This window comes from Heterodontus francisci, chromosome 24, assembly GCF_036365525.1.
Source record: "Heterodontus francisci isolate sHetFra1 chromosome 24, sHetFra1.hap1, whole genome shotgun sequence".
Taxonomy (NCBI): Eukaryota; Metazoa; Chordata; class Chondrichthyes; order Heterodontiformes; family Heterodontidae; genus Heterodontus; species Heterodontus francisci.
The window spans coordinates 73901925-73929405 of NC_090394.1; the positions used below are offsets into that span (position 1 = coordinate 73901925).

At 42.0% G+C, this 27481-nt stretch overlaps 1 protein-coding gene across 3 annotated transcripts in view; it reads right to left on the reverse strand.

Annotated features, from left to right (window-relative positions):
* Nucleotides 1-27481, reverse strand: part of lmtk2 (lemur tyrosine kinase 2) — a 143242-nt gene that overhangs the window by 89041 nt on the left and 26720 nt on the right. The window contains exon 2 of one of the 3 annotated variants that reach the window (XM_068056581.1): nt 23826-23874. The exons of the other annotated variants lie outside the window; for them this stretch is intronic. Coding sequence (XP_067912682.1) covers nt 23826-23874 — 49 coding nt within the window. The remainder of the gene's footprint in view (nt 1-23825; nt 23875-27481) is intronic. 3 annotated transcript variants of the gene reach the window in all.

The window sequence follows — 27481 nt, forward strand, 5'->3', positions numbered from 1 at the left end:
AGAAGTGGACATGTTGTTAGGCTCAGCAGTTTCATCACAAAGTGATCAGGATATATTATTCCAAATGCAGAATCACAGTTTCTTGTGATAATTATGCAATCCAAAGAAGAAAATGTTGTGAATTAAGTATTTTTGACCCATCCCTTGGCTGCCAAGAGACCAAAGACTTGCAGGTTGATAGGTAAATTGGTCATTATAAATTGCCCCTAGTATAAGTAGGTGATAGGGGAATATAATGACAGGTGGGGATATGGTAGGAATATGGGATTAGTGTAGGATTAGTATAAATGGGTGGTTGATGGTGGGCACAGACTCGGTGGGCCGAAGGGCCTGTTTCAGTGCTGTATCTCTTTTTTAAAAAAAGATCTTGCAGAGTACCGCAATGGAGCTAGGAACCGAACCCAGGAGTGGTATCTGCTAGGTGTCCCCTTCAAGTCAGAAGCATTGGATGTCCACGTTACTATAAATTGCTCAGTATTATTGGAGAGGTACATTTTGTACATTGCATATACTCAATCATATTGCTGCTGTTCTTTTTCATAATACCAGTATTGTCTTGGCACAATGGCATGCAACAAGGTGGTCAAAAAACAACAAAACTGTCCAGGAAGTTGAATATGATCTTTAATCCTGATTCTTCCCAACTCAAAAGCAATGTAATATCACACAGCTCACAGATGCAGCCCAGAGTTTAAAATGTTGCATAATGGGGCCAATGCGGGGGTCTTAGTACACAGTACTGCTGATAAAGGAGGAATTGGTTAAACTCAATATTGGGGAAATTCTTTTAAAGTAATGATTAAAAACAAAAATGTGACACAAGTTAATCATTTCTTAAAAATAGCTACTTAAATATATATCTGCAATAAAACAACCCAAAGAGATTCGCCACAAAAGACAGCGTATGAAAATATTAGCACGAGAACTTTCATCAGTAATATACTTCAAGTCACCAAATTTACACCACAAAGGCAAAAAAGTAGCTATTCTTTCTACTGTCTCTACTCAACAACAGATTAATGCATGTTCTCAGGAATGGACATGACAACAGGATGAATAACAAGTCCCTTGACCTAGTGACCAGTCTGAAAATGTACTGTGGATTATATCAAGGGAGCAAAAGTATGTTTGGTATTTGATGGTGCCAAATTGCAAAACCAAAGAAAATCTAAACCACTGCAATGATCAAAAGGATTTAACATTTCCCCCCACACTTCCTCTAAAATGTCTAGTGCATAGCTTTGCCTTGAAAACCTGGCATTCCCAAAAGCAACCTGTTGTCACTTAGCTCCTTGCATAAGAATTACAAGTGCAGCACAGACCCCAGTCTTCATAGTGCTTGTGAATTAGAAAACTGAGTGCTATTTCAGAAGCTGATTATAAAAGTTCACTGTCAGGATGGGTAATTGAGCACCAATTTTATTCTTATGCATTATTTTTAAAACAAAAGGAAACAGGCACATTAAATGCTTTTTAAGAGAAGCTCTGTAATCCAATTAATATCCATGATGATCTATCTCCAAGATCTTCATTGTGCCATCGTTTAAATGGCCTTAAATGATGTTGATCCATTCACTTAAACAGCAGTGGCTCTTCAACAAATGTATTAGTGCGTGGTCTCTTGGAGGATGAGACGGGGAGTTAATTGCGGGGAACACTGAAATGGCGGAGACACTAAATCAGTATTTTGCCTCAGTTTTCACAGTGGAGGACACTAGTACCATCCCAATAGTAACAAGTAATGCAGAGGTTATAGAAAGGGAGGAACTTAGAACCACCACCACTAGGGAAAAAGTACTGAGCAAACGATTGGGATTGAAGGCAGACAAGTCCCCAGGGCCTGATAGCCTACATCCGAGGGTCTTAAAGGAAGTGGCAGTGGAGTAGTGGATCCATTGGTTATAATATTCCAAAATTCCCTAGATGTGGGAAAGGTTCCAGTGGATTGGAAAAATGCTAATATAACACCCTTATTCAAAAAAGGGAGGGAGGCAGAAAGTAGGAAACTGTAGACCAGTTAGTTTAACATCTGTCGTTGGGAAATTGTTAGAATCCATATTTAAGGAAGCAATAACAAACATTTAGAAAGTCAAAATGCAACCCATCAGAGTCAGCATGGTTTTATGAAGGGTAAATTGTGTTTGACTAATTTACTAGAGTTCTTTGAAGATGTAACAAGTAAAGTGGATAATGGGGATCCTGGAGATGGAGTATATCTGGACTTCCAGAGGGCATATAAGGTGCCGCACAAAAGGTTAATACACAAGGTAATATCACATGGGGTTAGGGGCAATTTATTAGCTTGGATAGAGGATTGGCTAACCAACAGAAAACAGAGAATCGCGATAAATGGGTCCTTTTCTGGCTGGCAAGATGTAACCAGTGGGGTGCCACAGGGTTCAGTCCTCGGGCCAACCTCATAGCTAATGCCCTCCAGACCAGGCAACATCTTGGTAAACCTCTTCTGTACCCTCTCCAAAGCCTCCACGTCCTTCTGGTAGTGTGCGACCAGAATTGGCCTAACTAAAGTTCTGTACAGCTGCAGCATGACTTGCCAATTTTTATAGTCTATGCCCTGACCGATGAAGGCAAGCATGCCGTATGCCTTCTTGATAGGTTAGGTGAATGGGCCAAAATTTGGCAGATGGAATTTAACATGGATAAGTGTGAAGTTATCCATTTTGGTCAAAAGAATAGAAAGGCAAATTATCTAAATGGAGAGAAACTTCAGACTGCTTCGGTGCAGAAGGATCTGGGTGTCCTCGTGCATTAATTGCAGAAAACTAGTATGCAGGTGCAGCAGGTAATAAAGGAAGGCAAATGGAATTTTGGCATTTATTGCTAAAGGAAGAGAGTATAAAAGTAGGGAAGCTTTGCTACAACTGTACAAGGCATTAGTGAGACCCCGCCTGGAGTATTGCGTACAGTTTTGGTCCCCTGATTCGAGCAGGGATGTAGTTGCATTGGAGGCAGTTCAGAGGAGGTTCTCTGGAATTAATTCCAGAGATGAGGGGTTTGTCTTATGAAGAGAGATTGAGCAGTTTAGGCCTTTACGCTCTAGAGTTTAGAAGAATGAGAGGAGATCTAATTGAGGTATATAAGATGATTAAGGGGGATTGACAAAGTAGACGTAGAGAGGATGTTTCCTCTTATGGGGGAATCTAGAACAAGTGGTCATAGCTTTAGGTTAAGGGGTAGCAGATTTAAAACAGAGATGAGGAGAAATTACTTCTCTCAAAGGGTCGCGAGTCTGTGGAATTCACTACCCCAGAGTGCAGTGGATGCCGGGACATTGAGTAAATTTGAGGAGATAGACAGATTTTTAATAACGGGTTGAAGGGTTATGGAAAACGGGCAGGAAAGTGGAGTTGAGGCAGAGATGAGATCAGCCATGATTGTATTGAATGGCGGAACAGTTTCGAGGGGCTGAATTGCCTACTCATGCTCCAGTTCTTATGTTTACAGTGCCGAATGATCTATGTTGAAGGCATCAAAGAATAATAAAGCTCTTTTCTAGTAACCCTTCTTCTTCTTTGGCCTCCTTGTCTCAGGAGACAATGGGTAAGCGCCTGGAGGTGGTCAGTGGTTTCTGGAGCAGCGCCTGGAGTGGCTATAAAGGCCAATACTAGAGTGACAGACGCTTCGACGGGTGCTGCAGAAAAAATTGGTTCTTGGGGCTGTTACACAGTTGGCTCTCCCCTTGCGCTTCTGTCTTTTTTCCTGCCAACTGCTAAGTCTCTTCGACTCGCCACACTTTAGCCCCACCTTTATGGCTGCCCACCAGCTCTGGCAATCGCTGGCAACTGACTCCCACGACTTCTGATCAATGTTACAGGACTTCATGTCGCGTTTGCAGACGTCTTTAAAGCGGAGACATGGACGGCCGGTAGGTCTGACACCAGTGGCGAGCTCGCTGTACCACGTGTCCTTGGGGATCCTGCCATCTTCCATGCGGCTCACATGGCCAAGTCATCTCAAGCGCCGCTGACTCAGTAGTGTGTACAAGCTGGGGATGTTGGCCGCCTCGAGGACTACTGTGTTGGACATGGGGTCCTGCCACCTGATGCCAAGGATTCTCCGGAGGCAGCAAAGATGGAATGAATTGAGACGTCGCTCTTGGCTGACATACATTGTCCAGGCCTCGCTGCCGTAGAGCAACATACTGAGGACACAGGCTTGATACACTCGGACTTTTGTGTTCTGTGTCAGTGCGTCATTTTCCCACAATCTCTTGGCCAGTTTGGACCTAGCAGTGGAAGCCTTTCCCATGCGCTTGTTGATTTCTGCATCGAGACACAGGTTACTGGTGATAGTTCCAGAGCGTGGTCGCCAATATTGATGGATGGAGCATTTCTGACGCCCTGTCCCATGATGTTCGTTTTCTTGAGGCTGATGCTTAGGCCAAATTTGTTGCAGGCAGCCGCAAACCTGTCGATGAGACTCTGCAGACACTCTTCAGTGTGAGATGTTAATGCAGCATCATCGGCAATGAGGGCTTTCTGTACTTTGGTCTTCGCTCTAAGATAGGCAAGGTCGAACAACCTGCCACCTGATCTTGTGTGGAGGAAAATTCCTTCTTCTGAAGACTTGAACACATGTGAGAGCAACAGGGAGAAGAAAATCCCAAAAAGTGTGGGTGCGAGAACACAGCCCTGTTTCACGTCACTCAGGATAGGAAAGGGGTCTGATGAGGCGCCGTTATGCTGAATTGTGTCTTTCATATCGTCATGGAATGAGGTGATGATACTTATTGGCTTTGGTGGACATCCGATCTTTTCTAGTAGTCTGAAGAGACCACATCTGCTGACGAGGTCAAAGGCTTTGGTGAGATCAATGAAAGCAACGTAGAGCGGCATTTCTCCTGCAGCTGACGAAGGGGAAACAGCATGGCAATGGTCAATCTCTCTGCTCGAAAGCCACACTGTGCCTCAAGGTAGACACGCTCGGCCAGCTTCTGGAGCCTGTTTAAAGCGACTCGAGCGAAGATTTTCCCCACTATGCTGAGCAGGGAGATTCCACAGTAGTTGTTGCAGTCACCGCGGTCACCTTTGTTTTTATAGAGGGTGATGATATTGGCATCGCGCATGTCCTGTGGTACTGCTCCCTCGTCCCAGCACAGGCAAAGCAGTTCGTAGAGTGCTGAGAGTATGGCAGGTTTGGCACTCTTGATGATTTCAGGGGCAATGCCGTCCTTCCCAGGGGCTTTTCCGCTGGCTTGAGAATCAATGGCATCACTGAGTTCTGGTTTTGTTGACTGTACGTCCAGCTCGTCCATGACTGGCAGAGACTGGGCTGCATTGAGGGCAGTCTGTGACAACATTCTCCCTGGAGTACAGTTCTAGGTAGTGCTCCACCCAGCGGTCCATTTGCTTGGGTTGGTCAGTGATTGTGTCCCCTGATTTAGATTTGACGGGGGGCGATCTTGTTGATGGTTGGCCCAAAAGCTCTCTTAATGCCATCATACATTCCTCTGATGTTTCCGGTGTCTGAGGCCAGCTGAATAGGACTGCATAGGTGTTGCCAGTAGTCATTTGCGCAGCACTTCTGGCTGTTGTAAGTGCTACAGATGTTAACTCGCTGGGGGCTTTTTTGTAGTTCAGCAGTGCAATGCGCTTAGCAGCTATGACAGGTTCCAGCTCTTCAAAATGAGCCTGAAACCAGTCTGCATTCCGCTTCACACGTTTGCCATAGGTGGTCATTGCTGAATCATAGATGGCGTCTCTGATGTGGGCCCACTTGGTGTCTGCATCCCCTGTGGGAGTGTTTTGAAGGGCTTTTTCAAGTGAATTTAGAAACTTACGTAACAGCTGTGGATAAGAAATTCTGCTTGTGTTGATGCGCGGGTGGCCCTTCTGCTTGGAGTGATGCAGCTTCTTTGGTTTGAGTCTAACCTTGCTGCACACCAGGGAGTGGTCGGTGTCGCAGTCCACACTGCGGAAGCTGCGTGTGATTTGAACACAGTTTAAGGAGGCTCGCCTTGTGACGATGAGGTCCAGCTGGTGCCAACGACGTGATCTTGGGTGCCTCCAAGAAACCTGGTGACAGGATTTAGTGTGAAAGAACGAGTTGGTGATGCAGAGGTTATGATAGGTACACAACTCAAGCAGTCTCTGTCCATTCTCATTCATCCTTCCAATGCCATAGCGCCCAAGGCTGAAGGGCTTTGAGTCATGGTCAGCCCCAACCCTGGCATTAAAGTCCCCCAGCAGGAACAGATGTTCGGTATTGGGGATGCTACTAATGATATTATGGAGTTCTTTGTAGAACTGGTCTTTAACTTCAGGTGGGGAGCAGAGTGTTGGAGCACAGATGCTGAGTAGGTGTATTGGACCAGAGGCGGTGAGCAGTCGGATGTACAGTATGTGTTCTGAGCCATTTGAAGGTGGCTCTATCATGCTGAGCAAAGAGTTTCCGATGGCGAAGCCCACTCCATGCTGTCTTGGTTCTTCAGGATCCCTACCCTGCCAGAAGGTGTAGTCTTGCTCTGTTAGAGATCCGCTCGCAGGGAGGAGTGTCTCCGGAAGTGCTGCAACATCCATATTGAGTCTACTGAGCTCGTTGTTAATGATGGCGGTCTTCCGAGAATCGTTGATTTATGTAAAGTCTTCCGACAGGCCAGGACACATAGTTCTGACGTTCCAGCTTGCAAAATGAAGGTCTGGTACTTTCTTTCCTTTTTTCGTGCTGCTTGGTGCGGTGTTGCAGTCCGCTTTTTGGGCAATGACCCTGAGCTACAAGCACCCATTGAAGCAGGTGGACTGTGGCGGGACAGAACCTTATTGACCGGGGGCTGCCCGGTTTGAGGCGGGCGGTAGTTGTCCAGTGAGGTGCGATGACCTCTCCCACCGATGAAGGCAACCCGTGACGCCCAATCTCTACGCCGACTGAGCTGGACTTATAACCCGTAACTGCTGCCTTCCGTGTTGTTTCGGTCGCTGTGAGGCGACTATGGAGTGACCTCTCCATGGCTCATGCCTGGGCAATGGAGGTTGTGAGTTGCCCAAGCGTCAAAACCCCCCTCTCGGCCTTTCTGGTGGGGTCCAAAGGAGTGCAGAGCACGACTTTTGGCACCGGTATGGCGGCAGGAACTGCCGGAAACATGCCAAAGGTGACACATGACTGCCTACGGGGTTCCGCTCCAGATTTTCTGTTAGGGTTTACTCCCTTAGCCTTGGACTCTCCTGAGACGCCCACAAGGCAGTGGGGTTGTTAGGGCCCCTGCTCAGGGATAGGTGGGTGCCAGTGGGAGGAGGGGGTGCGAGGGGGAGGGGCTGTAGAGGGGCACGGGGGGGCGGGGAGAGCTGGGAAGGGGTGCAGGTAATGAAACATTTCATCAGTTCCCACTATCGACGCTGGGAAAGCTCATCCGCGTCCTCTGGGAGGTGGTCGACAGCCTCGGGCACCAGTACCAGCAGGAATTCGCCGACATTGCGCTACGAGTCGCACATCTCCCGCGGGCACTTTGAAGTTGTGGCCAAGGAGCCGTTCCGCGATGCAGTCAACTGGGGCCGGGTAGTTGCTTTTTACGTGTTCGGGGTTTTTCTCAATGCTTCCCCTCTATACTAGGTCTTATTACCCTAGGGTTCCGCTGCTCCTTCCTCTCTGCACTGGACTTACCGCACGCCGTGGCCGCGGACGCTCTGGACGGTGTAGACAACAGGATAGAAGATCAGAGTAACCAGTGTTTTCCTTAAAGCAGAAGGTTGAGAGGAGATTTAATATAGGTGTTCAGAACCATAAGGGGTCCCAGACAATGTAGATAGAGAGAAAATGTTCCCATTGGTGGAAGAGTCGAGAGCCAGAGGACACTAATTTAAGGTGATTGGCTACAGAACCAATGGCGACATGAGGAAAAACCTTTTTTATTATTTGTAGCGAGTGGTTAGGACCTAGAATGCTCTGAGTTTGTGGTTGAGGCAGATTCAATTGTGGCTTTCAAAAGGGATTGCATAAGCACCTGAAGAGAAATATTTGCAGGACTACAGGGAAAAAGCAGGAGAGCAGGACTAGCTGCGTTGCTCTTGCAGAGAACCGGGACAGACACTATGGAACGAGTGGTTTTCTTCTCAGCTGTAACTATTCTATGATTCTACAATGCATTTTACCCTTAAATATTACAAAACATGAAGTACGCGAAGCAGGATCTACCTGCTGCAAAGGTAATGCTGGTCAATTTGCTGTTGTTTAGAAATCCATATGAACAGTCAGAAGTAACTACTGTACAATGGAAAGGCTAACCTGTTAAGCCCTTAAAGCTCTCTTCATTGCACTCTGCTTTGAAGCTGAAATGGTTTTAAACTCCCCCTTCAGCCCACTGCAAACCAATAACCAAAGTGGATAGCCATCACATTACCATAGATTACAGTTTTGCTGAACTGAACAGGTGAGTCTAAATCAGATTTAAGCTGACCTGGTGTATTTAACAAACATAGCCCCATTCCCATTTCTCGAGATTGTCTGGGCCTTCTGAAATAGTTTTAACATGAGCACTTAGATGATGGCCAGCTACAACTATTTCAAAAAATCCGTAAAGATAGGATGTACTTAAAGTCCAAATTAAATTCAGACACTTGGCTTTTCTCTGCTGGTTCCATTCACAGCTTAGTGGCAGATTAGTAGCCCTCCAAAGACTGAGCCAAAAAGACAAATGTAAACAAAGTAGGAATCCAGTTACCAAAATCAGTATACACCCCGACCAAAATAGGTGATTTCAACCTACAGCTCCACTGCACCAAACTCAAAATGGCTTGTTCGGAGGTAGGGTAGCCAAAAAAAAAAAAACAGTTCCTACAGCCTCTGTGCAGACCAACATAACAGTTGCACTATCTTTTACCTTTTCCCCAAGCAAACAGCAAATATAGCAATACTGGTGAAAGTCAACATCCGCCCATGAACAAGTGTGCATCGTCTTTTGGATGAGGCATTAAGCCAAAGGCCTGTCCACTAGCTCAGGATAACAGAAAAGATCCTATAGCACACTATTTTAAGAAGAGCGTGGTTCTTCTCCAGCACTTGGCCAACATTCATCCCTCAACTACCACCAGAAAACAGATTAACTGGTCATTCATCTCAATTGCTATTGCGGAAAATCATCTCTTCAGTTGCCTAATGGCTTACTACAGGGGCAGCAAGCTTTTTTTTTTAAATCTGAAGTGCCATTTTTAAAAGAATTGCCTAAAATAAAAACTATAGGGAGTCGGAAGACAAAAAAGTCAAGTACCTGGCAAATTGCCAACTGTCTCTGGTAGCATGCGTAATTTACATTAATACATGGATTGAATTTATGAATAGGAACAAAAATAAAAAATAAAATGGACCTAACTCTGAATTATCACTTTTTTGATTTTTTTTCTCTAATTATGCCAGTAAAGTCATCTTTAAAGCAAATTTTAACTTGAGATACGCAGAGCTAAAAAATTTTTTGGCTATTGATTCTCTTGATTAAAAAAAGTAGCTAATAGCACACTCAGAATAATTTACCGTCTCAGCTATTTTAGAAACAATAATGGTTGCAATCATGAAACTTGTTCCTCAAACCAAAGACGTCATCTATAACCATGGTGTCGCTATACCATTCGAACAGGTTTATTTACAGCACCATGATGTGTTTCTTCAAAATAATCATTTGAAACTGTGAAGTGCAGCATAATGATCAGCTTTTTATCCCCACGATAAAAATAGAGCTTCTACTATTCTTGACTTAATTTTTTTAGGCTTTTTTTCATGTTAATGCGATCCAACCGAAAAAGATTGGGATCCGCAGATGAGATGTTAAACAGTCACATGTGGATCTGGAGCCGCAGGTTGAAGATCCCTGCCTTAGTGGATATGTGATACATTTATAAAGTACTAAAGTCAAATGCTGCTTTGGGCCAAGGCAGCTGATCTCAGGTGGATCAAAGGGAGCAACAATTTATACTGCATGAGAAAAGGGCGTTGATTGGTTGGCAAGTCTACCGGTTGAGGCATTGCCATGGAGAATGCACCAAGGAACTACTGCCCCCACACTTTTGTTTAATTCAAAAAAAGTCACAACACCTGGACATGTTCATTTTGCCTGCAGAGGACAGGTCCCCATTTATGAATATTTGTAGCTTCTGGCAAGCGCAAGTGAATCATATTGTGAGCCCAACTGAGAACCTTAAACTGGTTGTCAGTGTAATTCTTAGCACACTTGGAATTATCACAATTGGCGGCATAGTGGCGCAGTGGTTAGCACCGCAGCCTCACAGCTCCAGCGACCCGGGTTCAATTCTTGGTACTGCCTGTGTGGAGTTTGTACGTTCTCCCTGTGTCTGCGTGCGTTTCCTCCGGGTGCTCCGGTTTCCTCCCACATGCCAAAGACCTGCAGGTTGATAAGTAAATTGGCCATTTGCAATTGCCCCTAGTATAGCTAGGTGGTAGGTAAATATAGGAACAGGTGGGGATGTGGTAGGAATATGGAATTAGTGTAGGATTAGTATAAATGGGTGGTTGATGGTCGGCACAGACTCAGTGGGCTGAAGGGCCTGTTTCAGTGGTGTATCTCTAAAACTAAAACAGCAAGTGCTGTCCAATCACGGAATCACATCTAACGTTATATATATCATGTTCTAAATTTTGCAAGTACTTTTATCATGCAGCATAAATTGTTGCTCCCTTTGAAATTTGGCATCCTTTCCTTTGTCCTGTGCAAGACAAAAAGCCTCAACAGCATATTTCTTTTTCAGCATTACTCAAGTTCTGTACTACCAAGCAACTAATTGGAAGATCGGAAGAGTATCAGGAAACAGTAAGTTGATGCCTTAGGGCAAGAAAAGCAACCAAATTACCAAGGAAAGTTTTACATTCTTCAAAGATAGAGCAGTTATTACAGTTGTAATATACAGGTTTAAAAAGCACGCCAAAAGCCCAGAGTTGGAGATCGGAGACAGAGACAGAGTGAGAGCAGCACGGCAGTGGGGACAGAGTGAGAGCGAGACAAAGGGGAGTACAGTGTGAGCGGAGGTTTAAAAAGCACGCCGAGAGCCGGAGACCAGAGACAGAGCAAGAGAGAAGCACAGCGGGAGTGGAGCAGGGAAAAGTTGCACCAGAGTGACATCACAATCAACAGTGAGAGCACAGAGAGCCGCTGGGTATACAGGTAAGCTTTTCATTTAATTTACCATATAGAACAGAATATAAAAAACAGCAAACAATGACTAAAAGATTGATAAGGAAGGCAAAATTAGAGTACGAGAGAAAGCTAGAATATAAAGACAGATAGTAAGCATTTCTACAGATATTTTAAAAAGAAAAGATTTAAAGTGAACTTTGAGTTGGTCCTAAAGAAAGTGAATCTGGGGAATTAATAATGCATAATAAGGAGATGGAAGATGAACTGAACAGGTATTCTGCATCAGTCTTCACTATTGAAGATACAAGTAACATCCCAGTATTAGCTGTAAGTCAGTAAATGGAAGGGAGGGAGGAACTCAAGATAACTACAATCACCAAGGAAGTGGTACTGAACAAATTGTTGGAGCTGCGGGCTAACAAGTCCCTGGGTCCTGATGGGCTTCATCTTAGGATCTTAAAAGAAGTGGCTAGTGAGATAGTTGATGCGTTGCTTTCAATTTTCCAAAATTCCTGAGATTCGGGGAAGGTTCCGTTAGACTGGAAAATAGTGAATGTAACTCCTTTATTCAAAAAGGGAGACAGAAAGCAGGAAACTATAGGCCAGTTAACTTAACATCTGTCTTAGAGAACATGTTGGAAGCTATTATTAAAGACGTTATAGCAGGGCATTTAGAAAATATCATGGTAATCAGGCAGAGTCAACATGGTTTTATGAAAGGGAAATAACGTTTAACCAATTTATTGGAGTTCTTTGAGGGAGTTACATGTGCTGTGGATAAAGGGGAACTGGTGGATGTATTGTACTTAAATTTCCAGAAGGCATTTGATAAGGTGCCACATCAAAGGTTATTGCAGAAAATAAAAGCTCGGGATGGAGGAGGTAACATTTTGGCATGGATAGAAGATTGGCTAGCTAATGGGAAACAGGGAGTAAGCATAAATGGGTCATTTTCTGTTTGGCAAGATGTAACGAGTAGCATGCCATAGGGATCTGTGTTGGGGCCCCCAACTTTTTACAATTTATATAAATGACTTAGGTGAAGGGACCGAAGGTATGGTTGCTAAATTTTTTGATGACACAAAGATAGGTAGGAAAGTAACTTGTGAAGAGGACATAAGGGGGCTACAATGGGATATAGTTAGGTTACGTGAGTGGGCAAAGTCCTGGCAAATGGAGTATAATGTGGGAAAGTGGGAAATTGTCCACTTTGGCAGGAAGAATGAAGAAGCAGCATTTTATCTAAATGGTGAGAGGCTGCAGAGCTCTGAGATGCAGAGGGATCTGGCTGTCCGAATGCATGAATCGCAAAAGGTTAGAATGCAGGTACAGCACGTAATTAAGAACACTAATAGAATGTTATCGTTTATCATGAGAGGAATTGAATACAGAAGTAGGGAGGTTATGCTTCAGCTATACAGGGCACTGGTGAGACCACATCTGGAGACCTGTGTACAGTACTGGTCTCCTTATTTAAGGAAAGATGTAAATGCGTTGGAGGCAGTACAGAGAAGGTTTACTAGACTAATACCTGGAATGGATGGGCTATCTTACGGGGAAAGTTTGGACAAGATAGGCTTGTATCCGCTGGAATTTAGAAGAGTAAGAGGCGAATTGATTGAAACATACAAGATCCTGAAGGGTCCTGACAGAGTGGATGTGGAAAGGATGTTTCCCCTTGTGGGAGAATCGGGAACTAGGGGGTCACTGTTCAAAAATAAGGGGTCGCCCATTTAAGACAAATGAGAAGAAATTTTTTCTCTGAGGACTGAGTGTCTCTGGAGTTCTCTTCCTCAAAAGGCGATGGAAGCAGAATCTTTGAATATTTTTAAGGCAGAGGTAGATAGATTCTTGATAAGCAAGGGGACGGAAGGTTATCGGGGGTAGGTGGAAATGTGGAGTAATCAGTTCAGCCATTAACTTATTAAACGGCGGAGCAGGCCCGAAGGACCGAGTGGCCTACTCCTGCTCCTAATTTGTATGTTCGTAATGTAGATATTAGGAACAAAGACAAGCGCTCTGAACCACTAAGTCCTATTGCACATACAACCAACTAACAAAGTTAGGAGGCATGAGCCAGTTCAAAGCAACATTCTGTTCGGAGTCTGAATAACATGCAACTTCAAATTTTTTTAGTATCAATGGCCATGCCCAGCGTGGTACTAGACCATACAGAGCAGGCAGTTCCCAGATTTGCTCCTTGGTCAAGGCTTCAGTTGGGGTTGTGGTATCACCATTATAAGTAATCACAGTGGGATGGTGGGGGGTCATTTTGTTGGAATCCATGGGACTCCCCGAATCTCAGCAGCTTATCCAACTATGTCAGGTGTCATAACCAAACTTGATCCTGCCTTCACTGCACATCCACACTCAACAGGTGTCACTAGGTATTAACAAGGAGCTGGAATCCTGGATTCTCTTTCCCCTCATTAACCCAGAAGTTTCTACTGCCATTCTGGCTGAGGTCTCTATTTTGGAAACACAGAATACATTTAAAATCAGTTATCACATTTCAAAAATATGACAGTTTGAATATTTTTAGAAAAAAACCAAAAGATAACATTTTCAGAAAACAGAAACTGGGTTATGGTTAATCTCAGATTGGATTTATTGCATTCAAGGAATTCAACCTAACTCGTTTATGATTTACAATCCCCATTGGATCAAATTCTGTCTCATCTAGAGCCAATTAGTCCATAATGGCCAACATTTAAGTAGCCATTTAATAAGCTTATTGCAGATCTTGGCTCCCTGCACCAAGACTAAATCTGGCATTAATATATAATCCCCAACCGCACATCAAATAAATTAAATTTATTCCAACTGTTGAGGGATTCCTTTACGAAATTTTTTTTAAAACACCAAAAAAGATTTAGGTTAAGTGTTGAACAGAAATACCATGAAGGTTCTTGATATAAATATTTCCTTCCTTCATCAAAGAATTACTGCATAGTGTGCATATACAACACAGATGCGCATTTGGATCAAATCTCTTATTTTATGGCTTTAAACATGCCTTTCATAGATCAGCATTAAGCGTCTGCTGCACCGTAGAAAACTTAGTGAACCAAGTGCCCTGTTCTCTTCTATCCTTCTTGGCTCCAAAGAGGATGGCCTCACATTGCCCATTCACCTCAGTTGCGACCACACTTGACCTATTAATATTTTTGTAATTTTATGCTTCCATCTATACCATTTACAATGTCGTCTATCTTGGTCATCGACAAATTTGGATATTTAGCCTTCTATTCCATCATCTAAGTCTTTAACAAATTGTGAATAGTTGAGGTTCCAACACAGATCCTGGTGGGACTCTACTAGTCACATCCTGCCAATTACAATACCTGCCCCATTATCCCTACTCTGTCTCCTGCCGCTCAGCCAATTTCCTAACCAGGTCAATAATTTTGCCTTGAATTCCATGAACTTCAAATTCATCTAACAGGTTCTTATGAGGGCCTTTATTAAATACCTCTTGACAGTCCATGAACAACATCCATACAGATTCCCTTGCCACTACTTTAGTTATCTCTTCAAAAATTCAATTGGGTAGATCATTCCCAACAAACCTTTACAAATCCATGCTGGCTCTCTCTGATCAGCTGAAAGTTTTCAAGGTGTTCAGTCCCTCTAACTATATAAGGGCGGCACAGTGGTTAGCACCGCAGCCTCACAGCTCCAGCGACCCAGGTTCAGTTCTGAGTACTGTATGTGCAGAGTTTGCAAGTTCTCCCTGTGACTGCGTGGGTTTCCGCCGGGTGCGCCGGTTTCCTCCCACAGCCAAAGACTTGCTGGTTGATAGGTAATTGACTATTGTAAATTGCCCCTAGTGTAGGTAGGTGGTACGAGAATGGTGGGGATGGGGTAGGGGATATGGGATTAATGTAGGATTAGTATAAATGGGTGGTTGTTGGTTGGCACAGACTCGGTGGGCCGAAGGGCCTGTTTCAGTGCTGTATCTCTAAATCCTTAGAGGCACTAGTAATTTCCTAACAGTGTATAATTCGGATTTCCCCCTCTCAAAAAACAGGAAAAAAAAAAAATCAGCAATGTAGCCACTCCTGATTTTACTATTTATTTATTTTTTATTTATTTATTTAGAGATACAGCACTGAAACAGGCCCTTCGGCCCACCGAGTCTGCGCCGATGTTTTCAAGACATTAAGGAGAACAGATGGGATAAATAGAGAGAAACTACTTATGCTGAAATAAAAGTAAAATACTGCAGATGCTGTAAATCTGCAATAAAAACAAAAAGTGCTGGAAATACTCAGCAGATCTGGCAGTCTCTGTGAGGAGATGGCAAAGTTAATGTTTCAGGTCTGTGACTCTTCATCAGAACTGGCAAAGGTTAGAAAAGAATTAGATTTTAAGCAAGTGAAGGGGAGAGGGGTGGGAGGAGAGATAATTTCTCTCTTTGGCCTGCTCCAGTGAACATCAACACAAGCTTGAGGAGCACCGTGTGATCTTTCGATTAGACACTCTACAACCTTGTGGGCGGAACATTGAGTTCAATAACTTCAGAGCATGACTGGCTTTTTAAAAAATATTTTATTTTTTAACCATGTGCCTGCTTTTCATGTAGTCAGAGCTGCTCATTATTCTGCTATTAACACTCTCTCTGGACTAATGCTTTACCTTTCACCACAAGCATTAACACACTCTTTGCCTTTGTCCCAGGACAGCTTTGTTACTTAATCTCCCTATGCCCTATCAAACACCTTCCCCTTTGTTCTCTCACCCACCTCCTCCCCTTCACTTGCTTCAAACTGAATTCTTTTCTAACCTTTGCCAGTTCAAATGAAAGGTCACAGACCTTGAACATTAACTTTGCTTCTCTTTCAACAAATGAAGTCTAAAATTTGGGGGCATAATTTAAAAATTAGAGCCAGACCTTTCTGGAGTTAAATTAGGAAACACTGAAGAGTTAAGTCACAGAGCAGGATCAAGCATAGCACCTTAATGATCTGTGTGCCTCAGTACCACTATGAGCAGTGGCATTTACTCGCTAAGCCATGAAGTTGAGAAAGTTTTCATTAATTCATAATAATTCCAACATACTTATTGACCAGACAAATAAAAATCAGGTATTTTAAGCACAGTGCATTGTGCACTATATGTTGTGTACGGTTAACTGCAAAGGGTCAGTCTATAATGGCATGAGACATTTTACAGCACTTATTACAAAATCAAGAAATACTTAATGCTTTTTTTAAACGTGATCAGCAAAGCAAAGAAGGAACTACAAGAGCTCAATTCAAAGGAGAGTAGCCCTTGTAACAAAGTATTTGACTACATTACTGTCATCTCTTTTGTTCAACTAAATGGCAAAAATGGTGCCAAAGGGTGTGAACTTTACACAAGATGCAGATCCACAAGTTCATGATGACCCACATTTAACAATAGGCAAGCGGGTGTTTGGCAACAAAACTGGCAGAAACAAATTCAGTTACCTGATTACATGAAAAGGAAAGGTTCACAGTAATTAGTGGGGAGATGACAAAAGTATGTAATTACTCTAATGATTTAGCAATAGGGATTTAGTCTCCAGCTGGCATTCTGAATGCAATCTTCAGCAACATTCCAGTTAATATAATTGCTGAGATTATTCGACAGTTTTAGCAGTTTAGACACAAATTGTAAGAACATTTCAGTAATCAATATTGAAGGCAGCAATTCTTACTACAAATTTGACCCAGTTCCAGTGGTCAATCCTTTCCATACTAAGTCATAAGCCCTTTGCACAAGGACAAATTTGTTGCTGTCACTCATTGCACAGTACAAATTAAGCTGAAGACTAGCTAGCAAGTGTAGAAATAAGAAGGTTGGGAGGATCAATACATGGCTTGAGGCATGGTGCAGGATGGAGGACTTCAGATAAATGGGGCAACGGGATAGTTCTGGGGCAGGAATATGATGCAGTGGCAATAATGGAAACGTGGTTAAAAACAGCAAGGACAGGGCACTTAATATTCAAGGATTGAGTGCCAGAAAAGTTAGGGAAGGAAAAACAGAGGTGACACAGCCGTACTGATTAGAGAAGACATTGTAGTGTTGGAAAGAGAGGATGTCCTTGAGCGGCAAGGACAGTATCCATTTGGTTAGAGTTGAGAAGCAAATCTGGGATATAAGCCTCCAAATACTGAGCACAAAGCAAATCTGCAGTGAAATCACAGATGCACAAGAACTATAGTGGTGATATTTGAAGATTTTAATTAACCCTATCCTAATTGATATTTGGTACAGTAAAGGGAAAGGAGGGGGAGGAATTTCTGAAATGTGTTCAGCAGAACTTCCTTGACCAGTATGTTTTCGGTCCAACCAGGAATGAGGCATTGCTGGATCTTGTACTGGGGAATGAGGTGGGCGAACTGAACCAAGTGTCTGTGTGGGAACATTTGGGTAAAGAGGGATCATTGTATAATAGGGTTAGATTAGTAATGGAGAAGAGCAAGAAACAATCCGAAGTAGAACTTCTAAATTGGAAGACAGCTAACCAGTTGGATGAGATGCCAGGATAAAATGGAACCAAAGATGGACAGGAAAATCTGTAACGGAACAATAGGCGATCTTTAAGGAGATGTTTCAGGTACAGGTTAGTACATTCCAACAAGAGGGAAAGACAGGTGAACGAAAGACAGGTGAACCAAAGCCAGGGCTCCTTGGATGATGAGGGAGATGAAGAATATGATGAATTTTTTTTTTTTAAAATAGGGTTTATGATGCATGTCAGGTGAATTCTTCAAGCAAGAACCAAGCCAAATACAGTAAGTTGAGAGGGGAATTGAAGAGGAAGATAACTGGCAAAGAGAGAATACGAGAATGGAATGGCAGTTAACATAAAAGTGAACACAAAAATCATCTACCGGCATGTAAATAGTAAAAGGCAGGATGGACCCTATTAGGGACAAAGAGGGTGACATATGCTTAGAGGTACAGTGCGAGGCTTAATGAATACTTTGTATCGGTGTTTACTAAGGAAGAGGATGCTGACAAAACATCAGCAGAACTGGAGATGGGAAAGGCTGGCTATGCCTAGAGCAGATATGTCACCTGGACTGGAAGGCTTGCATCCCAGGTTGCTAAAGCAAGTGGGAGTGGAGACAGAAGGAGGGCTTCTATAATCTTACAACCCTCCCCAGATATGGGGCAGGTGACAGAATTGGAGAGTGGGAAACGTGACATCCTCATTCAAAAAAAGGGTGCAAGGACATTCCTAGTAACTGGAGGCCAGTCAATTTAACATCAGTGGTGGGTAAGGTTTTAGAAACAATAATCAGGAGAGGTTTCAGTGAAATAAGGAGATCCAGGCATCGATTAGCAAGAGGCAAATTGTGTATGATTGCTTTAATAGAATTTTTTGATGAAGTAACCAAGAAGGTTGATGAAGGGAAAGCAATAGATCTTATCTATATGGATTTTAAGAAAGTATTTGACAAAGTACCACATAAAAGGCTGGTTAACAAAATCATGGAATAGGAGGGTCAGTGTCAGCTTGGATAAAAGAATTGGCTTAAAGACAGCAAACAGCCAGTTGTAGTAAACGGCAGTTTCTCAGATTGAAGGATGGTAGATAGTGGTGCTCTCCAAGGTTCAGTACGAGGACCACTGCTTTTTTTGCTATATGTAAATGACTTGGATATTGGAATACGGAGCACAATTTCAAAATTTGCAGATACCACCAAACTTGGAAGTGCGGCAAACAGTGAGGATGCCACCAATCAACTGTGTCAGCTGTGGCTCAGTTGGTAGCACTCTCACCTGAGTCACAATGTTCTGGGTTCAAGTCACAGAGAATCACAGAATTATTACAGTGCAGATGGAGATCATTCGGCCCATTGTGTCCACACCGGCTCTCTGAAAGAGCAACTCCCTCAGTTCCAGTAACTTGCCTTCTCCCCATAACCCTGCACATTCTTCCTTTTAATAGAACAGTTTAATTCCCTTTTGAATGCTTCAATTGAGCCTGCCTCCAGCACGTTCTCAGGCAGCGCATTCCAGACTTTAGCCACTTGCTGCATGGAAGTTTTTCCTCATGTCGCTTTTGCGTTCTCTTACCAAATACTTCAAATCTGTGCCCTCTCGTTCCTTTCACGAGTGGAAACAGTTTCTCTGTATCTATTCTGTCCAGACCCATGATTTTGAATACCTCTATCAAATCATCTCTCAGCCTTCTCTTAGCCAAGGAAAACAGTCCTAACTTCTCCAAACTATCTCTAAAACTTGAACACAAAATAAAAATCAAGAATTGACACTCGAGTGCAGTACTGAGGGAGCAACTCTGTCTGAGGTGCCGATCTTCAGATGAGACATTAAACAGAGGCCCCATCTGCTTACTTGGGTGGATGTAAAAGATCCCATGGCATTATTTTGAAGAGCAGGGGAGTTACCCCTAAGTGCCCTGGCTAATATTTATCCCTCAACCAACAACACAAAAAAGGGGAGAGATAATCTGGTCATTATCATATTGCTGTTTGAGAGAGTTTGCTGTGCGCATACTGGCTGCCACATTTCCTGCATTACAACAGTGACTATACTTCAAAAGTAAAGCGCGTTGAGACATCCAGTGGTTGTGAAAGGTGCTATTTAAATGCAAGTCTGTCTGAGTCCATGTGCATAGATCTTTGAAGGTCACAAGACATATTGAATGAATAGTTAGCAAAGCACATGGGATATTGGGCTTCATAAATGCATTGAGTACAAAAGCAGGAAAGTTATGCTGAACCTTTATAAAGCCCTGGTTAGGCCACAACTAGAGTGCTGTGTCCAGTTCCGGCCACCATACTTTAGGAAAGATACGAGGGTGTTTGAAAGGGTGCCGAGAAGATTTACCAGAATGGCTCCAGCAATGTGGTATTTTAGCAACAAAGTTAGGTTGGAGAAGCTGGGGTTGTTCTCCTTGGAGAACAGGAGATTGAGGGAAGATTTGATAGAGGTGTACAAGTTTATGACCGGTTTAGACAAGGTAGACAAAGAAAAGCTGTTCCCATTAACTGATGGTACAAGCCTAGGATACACAGATTTAAAGTTTTGGCCAAGAGATGCATGTGCTAATGACCTGGAACTCGGTGCCTACAGGGTGGCGTAAGTGGCAACGATCAGTGAGTTCAACAGGAAATTTGATGGACATTTGAGGAAAAGAAATCTGCAGGATGACAGGGATAGAGTGGGGGAATGGAACTGACTGAATTGCTTTACAGAGAGCTGGCATGAACTCAAAGAGCTGCATGGCCTCTTTCGTTGCCATAATGAGTCTACGTCTGACTGCATTATAAATATTGATATTTAATATGGTCTCACACTTCAAAATTTCCAAGACAAATTAATACCAGCTCAAGTCACTCCTTCATTAACCAGTTGCTTCCTCAAGTTACCTCTACTCCAAGAAAGAACACAAAAGCTTTAATCTTTTTTCATACTGAGAAACTAAGGTAAGGAACCAATGAAGCAAATCTTCAATTTTAAATAAATCATTGCAGCAAAAGAAACTCCAATATTTTTTAATCTACGTGCTAAGATTGTAGTTTGTCCGTGGACCAGTAGCCAAATGTGGCTAAATGTAAGTCCAGAAGTGGTCAACTGCATTTCCGATTAGTAAATTAAACAAACACGGTTGCTAGGCACATGATTTCAACGTTCATATTTGCATGACAAATGCACGTGTACTTCAACCTTGTTGTGTGTTTGGTGGTCAAGTGGCAAGATGAATAGCAGAGTGCGAGAGTGTTTTCTTGATCATTGCGAGTGCTTTGCTTCCTTGGTTACTGAATGGTGATAGATGTTTGTTAAATAACTATACACATGAAGTACCTTTACCTGCTTTGCATCAGTGTATTAAGAGGTTTTATATTATTAGCACGCATGTCTAAAGGAGTGTCAATCAAATTCCCATCAGCAATTTCTATTAGACAACACTGCCTTAGACTGTACAGAGGTTCACACTTGTGTTTCTTGGCTGCTAAGCACTGTGAAGGAACTACAGCTTCACCTGGTCTTAAACAGGGACATTTCTATAACATTCCGATCTGACTGGAACCAGATATCATAGTGAGAATTTAAAACTGACTTTATTTTACTGCAGCCTGGTGCCTGGGAGAAAAATATTGTATGAAACTATCTAAAGATATCCAGATTTCCAGGAAGGTCATCTGGGTTAGCCAGTTCCCTGCTCCAACATTATTGCCTGTATTCATTAGTTAATCACATCAAGAGATTATTTCTTGTTTGCAGAGGTTAAAGTCTGTAAGTTTGCACCAGAGGACATTTCAAAATTAATACATTGGCTCAAGATTAATATCCGCTTTTAAAAAAAGGAACTATCTGAATCTTGAAGAATCACTTAGATGTTGGGTGCTAAAGCCAGTCTTTAGGAAATAACAGCAAGTAGTTGCAAAAGAGCTTGCAGATTTCCTATTAAACTGTGGTTCCCTGCTTCACACTATCCATTTCCAGTGGAGACGGACAAAAAGGGGTTCTGGAAGGATCACCGTTGACAAAATATTTAATTAAAAACTCTGAAAAGGTTTCAGAAAAATACCAATATTTTGGACTATATTCTTTTTGGAACTATTTGAGTATTGTGCAATATTATACTATTCTGCTTAATTTTCTCATTTGTAAATAAATCAATCATACGCCATGATATTTGCCATGTTTCAAAGTAGACAAGATGGACAGCCCATAAACCTGGTGCAAAATACAGGTTAACAGAATTGCATTAATTCCATCACAATTACTGAAAATCATTTACTGCTAAGAAACCAGCATTTTACTGTCTCCAGGACTTCTTATTCAGGCAACAAACTGCAATTCAGATAGCAACCATAAATTAGTGAGATCAATCAATAAAATAATTGTTTTATAATTCAGATTGTTGATTTGCGCAAATTATCCAACTCAGTTCAGAGATTCAAAAAGTGCTCTATTCCTATTAGTCTAGGGTTCTTACTGACTATAAGAAACCCTTATAACCTTAACCTACTGCTTAAAAAATGTTTTCTTTCGAATACCCCTACAACTATCCACCCATTCTGACATCCATATGCATCCACCTACAATGACCAAATTTAAGTAATCCAGTGTTGCAAACAAATTCCAGAAGTACAAATCCTTGAAATATAGTGCTATAATGCTTCAGAACTTGGTGCTTTCACGCAGTCTCCAATGCTCCATTCTAAAGCAAGTACAACTTCATGTCGAAGTGAATAAACCTCAAATTTCTAAAACATTTGCGATATTAACTTAAATGTTGTTTCGAGACCAATCTTGATCAAGTCGTCTAGCATTTTAAAAAACTGACCATAGGTTAATAAACATCAACGCTGCATAATAAAATGCATTTTCAAGGGACCAGGATCGCATTGCATAATTCCATGCCAAGAATGTTAAAATTGTGGCTACACCTACCAAACTTAGAAAAAAACAAAGTCCTTTATTCTTTGCAGTGAAGGCAACATTTTGAAAGTCATAAAGTGCAAACAATCCTCTGAAAAAAGCATGTATTTTTCGTCACTTAAAGACAATGACCTACCCAAATGAATCAGTTGTGAATCAGAGGCTTTTAACGCCATTCTTATAAAATTATCAAATCAAATTACCGTGGCAGGCACCGCTGCACTCAACCTGTGTTAAAGTTAAAAACTGCTCACGTCATGCCACTTTCAAACTAATTAGTGAGCTTTGTCAAATGTTGCCTCTTTTCCAAGCAAGGAGCCAAAAGTTTACAACTTTTTTTGCACCAAGTTGTTAAGATAAAGGGCCATGGTCTATACTGAAGCATAGTAAAGATTAAACGAGTGAAAAGATGTAACAAATTTTCAAACAGTAAAGATGACAGCATGCTCGAGTGTTAAAAAGATTGTTGTTATAAGTAATTCCACAGTTTTACAGGGTAGAAAGAATTAACAGCAGACTTGAAAAAAAAATACTTGTTGCACCAAGCCTTGATTTCATTACTTTTGGAATGTATGGAGGAAGATTAGGATCTACCATCCCATCACCTGCAGCCAAGAGGAACCAAAAAAAAATTCTGAGCAGCAATGACTATTACAGAGATGATGAAATGGAGAAAGAAAAGAAAGGGTGCAACAACTGGAGATGTTAGTGACTAAATGTGAGGTGGTGACCGCCTACCACACAACAGGCCTCGCCTTGTATCCTGCTAGAAGTGCCACAGGTGACATGGAAGAATTTTCCCAGATTTGGGAATAACACTCAGGTCTCGGACAGGGTTTGGTTTTAATAGAGAATTAAGAATTCTTGAAGGGTAGAACTGTTTGCTAGAAAAAAAGAATACGCAGATTCTAGGTAACAGTTTTAGCAATGGAGTGCATGAGGAGATCAAAGGAGATTGAGGGGCCAGGAATATCAATATATGAGTAAGAATGGAGGGTGAAACCGAACATTAAGAAGTAGGAGCCACTGGTTAGACTTGCAAAAGACATGAAGAAACCGTCTGGAGAATTGAAAGAAATAAGATTTGTGTTACTCCACTTAAGGACAAGGAAAAGATCAAGACGTAACCATTAAAGTACAAGCTAATGACTAGGCCTACTTGCCGAGAACTACTGGCCCATGTTGTTATTGCAGACACTCCATGTACCCACTCACAATTCAGTAATTTTCATTTACGTTAGCTAATAAAAATGGTGCTGTGAGATGGATAGTAAGCAGCAGCATATATTCCCAACAGTATATTTATTAACAAAGGCAGCATAAAATGTAGAATTACCTGCCCCAGATATCTCCATGTAATACAATACCCGTCGCAGCTGATCTGTCTGGGGAAAGAGAAGTGAAGAAATAGGGAAGGATAGCAAATCTCTACATAAAATCAATCTTCATGACACTTGACTCTATCTCTCTCCTCTTTAAGGCACTCCTTAAAACCTAACTATTTGACCAAGCTTTTGGTCGCCTGTCCCAATATCTCCTTGTTTGATAATGCTCCTGTGAAATGCCTGGATGTTTTATAAGTTGTTGCTGTCATGTATCTCAATTATGCTGATTTTGAATCATCAGGAGCAGTTTTGGAACAGATTGCTTGCCCACACACTCAGGACAAGCTTAAGGAATCTTGGCACTGTAGTGGAATGCTTCTCCCTGAGAACACAGTAGATTTTATATAACAAATGGAATGTAAATGTCACCCATACCCAAAAGTAATTTAAACATGTGAGCACAGGGTACTCTAAACCGAGGAAGCTGGGAATTGCAGAGGATCAGAACTCATTTATCGGAGCTGCCTTTGAAACTAGATTAATGGTATGAAGGGCCGTCACTCCAACAGCCATAAGCTGAAACCAGTCCTGGCATCTTCAAACTGCTTTCTACGAGAATTGAGCGAGCCCCAAAGAAAACTGTTGAGGTTTCTGTACCAAAATAGACAACCTGCCCCAAAGGTCATTTTTGTGTTCTTCATGGTGGGTGATCAAGGACTGCAAATGTAACATACTCCAATCACAAACAAGAATCTTAAACAAACCCAATTAGGTGGAAGGGAAAAGCTGGCTAAGGTTGACTGGGTAAATAGACTAAAAGGTATGGTGGTAAATAAACATTGGGAAACAAAAACAATTCAAAATGTTCAAAAATATATTCCATTGAAAAACAAAAACTTAGGAAGATCCATCTGTGGCTTACTGAGGTGCTTAAGGATAATATCAGATTAAAAGAAGAGGCTTATAATGCTGCAAAGAATTGTATTAAATCTGAGGATTGGGAGTGTTGTAGAAACCAGCAAAGGGGCATCGGAAAGTTGATAAAAAGGGAACAAACAGAATGAGAGCAAACTAGCCAGGAATATAAAAACAAACTGAAAGAGTGTTTACAAGTATATAAAAAGGAGTAGCTAAAGTAAATGTTGGTCCCTTAGAAGCAGAGACAGGAGAAATTATGGGGATGAGGAAATGGCAGAGATATTGAAGAAATATTGTGTGTGTCTTCACAGTAGAAGACACAAGTTACATACCAGAAATAGAAGGTTTCCAAGCAGCTAAAAAGTGAGGAAATTAAGGTAATTAATATCAGCAGGGGAAAAGTATTGGAGAAGCTCGAGGGATTTAAAATCCGACAAATCCCCAGGACCTAATGGCCTACATCCTAGAATTCTAAAACAGATAGCTGCAGAGATAGTGAATGCGCTGGTTATGATTTTCCAAAACTCCCTAGATTCTGGAACGGTCCCAGCAGATTGGAAGTTCGCAAATCTTACACTATTCAAGAAAGGAGGGAGAAAACACAGGGAACTACAAGCCAGTTAGCTTGACATCAGTCATCGGGAAAGTGCTGAAAATCTATTATTAAGGAATCGTAACGATGCACTTAGAAAATCATAGTACGATCAAAGTCAATATGTTTTGACAAAAAGGGAATCATGTTTGACAAATTTATTAGAGTTTCTTGAGAATGTAACTAGTAGGGTAGATAAAGGGGAACCAGTAGATGTAGTAGACTTGGATTTCAAAAAGGCATTTGATAAGGTGCCGCACAAAATGTTAATACGCAAGGGCTCACAGAGTTGGGGTTATACATATCAGCATGGATAGAGGATTGGTAAATGGACAGAAAGCAAAGAGTAGAGACAAATGGGACATTCCAAGTTGGCAGGCTGTGACTAGTGGAGTGCCGCAAGGATCAGTGCTAAGGCTTCAGCTATTTACAATCTATATTAATGACTCAGACGAAGAGACAGAAAGTACTGTATCTAAGTTTGCTGACAATACAAAGCCAGGTGGGAATGTAAGCTGTGAGGAGGACACAAGAGGCTGCAAAGAGATATAGATAGTGTCATGGTCCTGTAGTTCTTTTTTTCGGAAGGAATGCAGTGTGCCTTTAAGGCTGGAAAAGAAAGTGTACTGCTTTAAGAACCAGCAAGCCTCAGGAGTTAGAGGAAGTGCATTTTGGTTGCCACTGGACACCACCATATGGAGAGGGAACCAACCAGCTTCAGAGAATGCATCCTGGTTATCCAGCAACAGCCATTCAGGGACCCACGACTGGATATACAATGTTGCAATTATCTTTTGAACTGGCTTTTTAGTTGAAAACAGACTATTCAAGCTGGAGAAACAGACAGACAGCTGTGTGGTAGCACCTGAAAGGAGAAACAGACCATTTAAACTGAAGGAAGGGAAGTTAGACTGTGAATCTTTTATCCCTCAAAAATTCTAAAGCCAAATTGATTCATTTAATAACTGCTTGCAAGTCGTTAATTTTGAAATTCATCGTTGGAGAAGGAAAGCATCACTTTCTGCTGGAATTAGACTTCAGACTGTTCTACTGTTGAAGAACCTTTTTTCTCACCATCGGACGGCTATGAGGACTTCAAGCCACCTTGGACTTTTTCACCCGTGGCAGCAGCGTAGATTGACAAGGACACTTTTTTTTCTATTTTAAATGTTCTTTATATCTTCATAATGTTTCAGAATTTAGTTTTTCTAATTAAACAGTTAATTTGTTGATTTAAAAGACACCTGTTTTGGTTAGCCTCAGTCAGGGGCTAATAGATGGTACAATTTGGCTGGGTCTTTCTTTAATTTGGAAAGTTTAAAATGATGTGTTAGGCGACCTGTGGAGGAATGGGATTGAATTAACAGTGCGTTTCTTCCATCACAATCAGAATTGTAATTTTGATTGAGGGCTTTTGACTGGAGCGGTCGGTCATAACAACATGCTACGTGAATGGGCAACAAGGTGGCAAATGGAGTATAATGTGGGGAAGAGTGAGGTTATTCATTTTGGTTGCAAGAGTAGAAAAGCAAATTTTTTTTTGAAAGGTGTAAAACTTGTAAATGTAGATATCAGAGGGACTTGGGTGTATTTGCACAAGGAACACAAAGTTAGCATGCAGTACAGCAAGCAATTAGGAGGGAAAATGGCACCCTGGTCTTTATTGCAAGGGGATTGGAGCACAAGAATAAGGAAGTCTTACTACAAATGTACAGGGCTTTGGTGAGACTACACCTGGAATAATGTGCGCAGTTTTGGTCTCCATATTTATGGAAATAAATACTTGCCTTAAAGGTAGTACAGCGAAGGTTCTCTAGATGGGATGAGAAGGTTGGCCTATGACAAGAGGCTGTGTAAATTGAGTCTATATTCCCTGGAGATTAGAAGAATGAGAGGTGATCGCATTGAAACATACAAGATTCTGAAGGGGCTTGACAGGGTAGATGCTGAGAGGTTGTTTCCCCTGGCTGAGGAATCTGGAACATGGAGGCATGTGTCAGGATAAGGGGACAATCATTTAGGACTGAGAGGAGGAGAAATTTCTTCACTCAAAAGGGTTGAGAATCTTTGGAATGGTCAACCCCACAGGGTTCTGGAAGCTCTATCAGTGAATATATTTAAGGCCAAGATAGACAAATTTTTGCTCTCTTAGGGAAT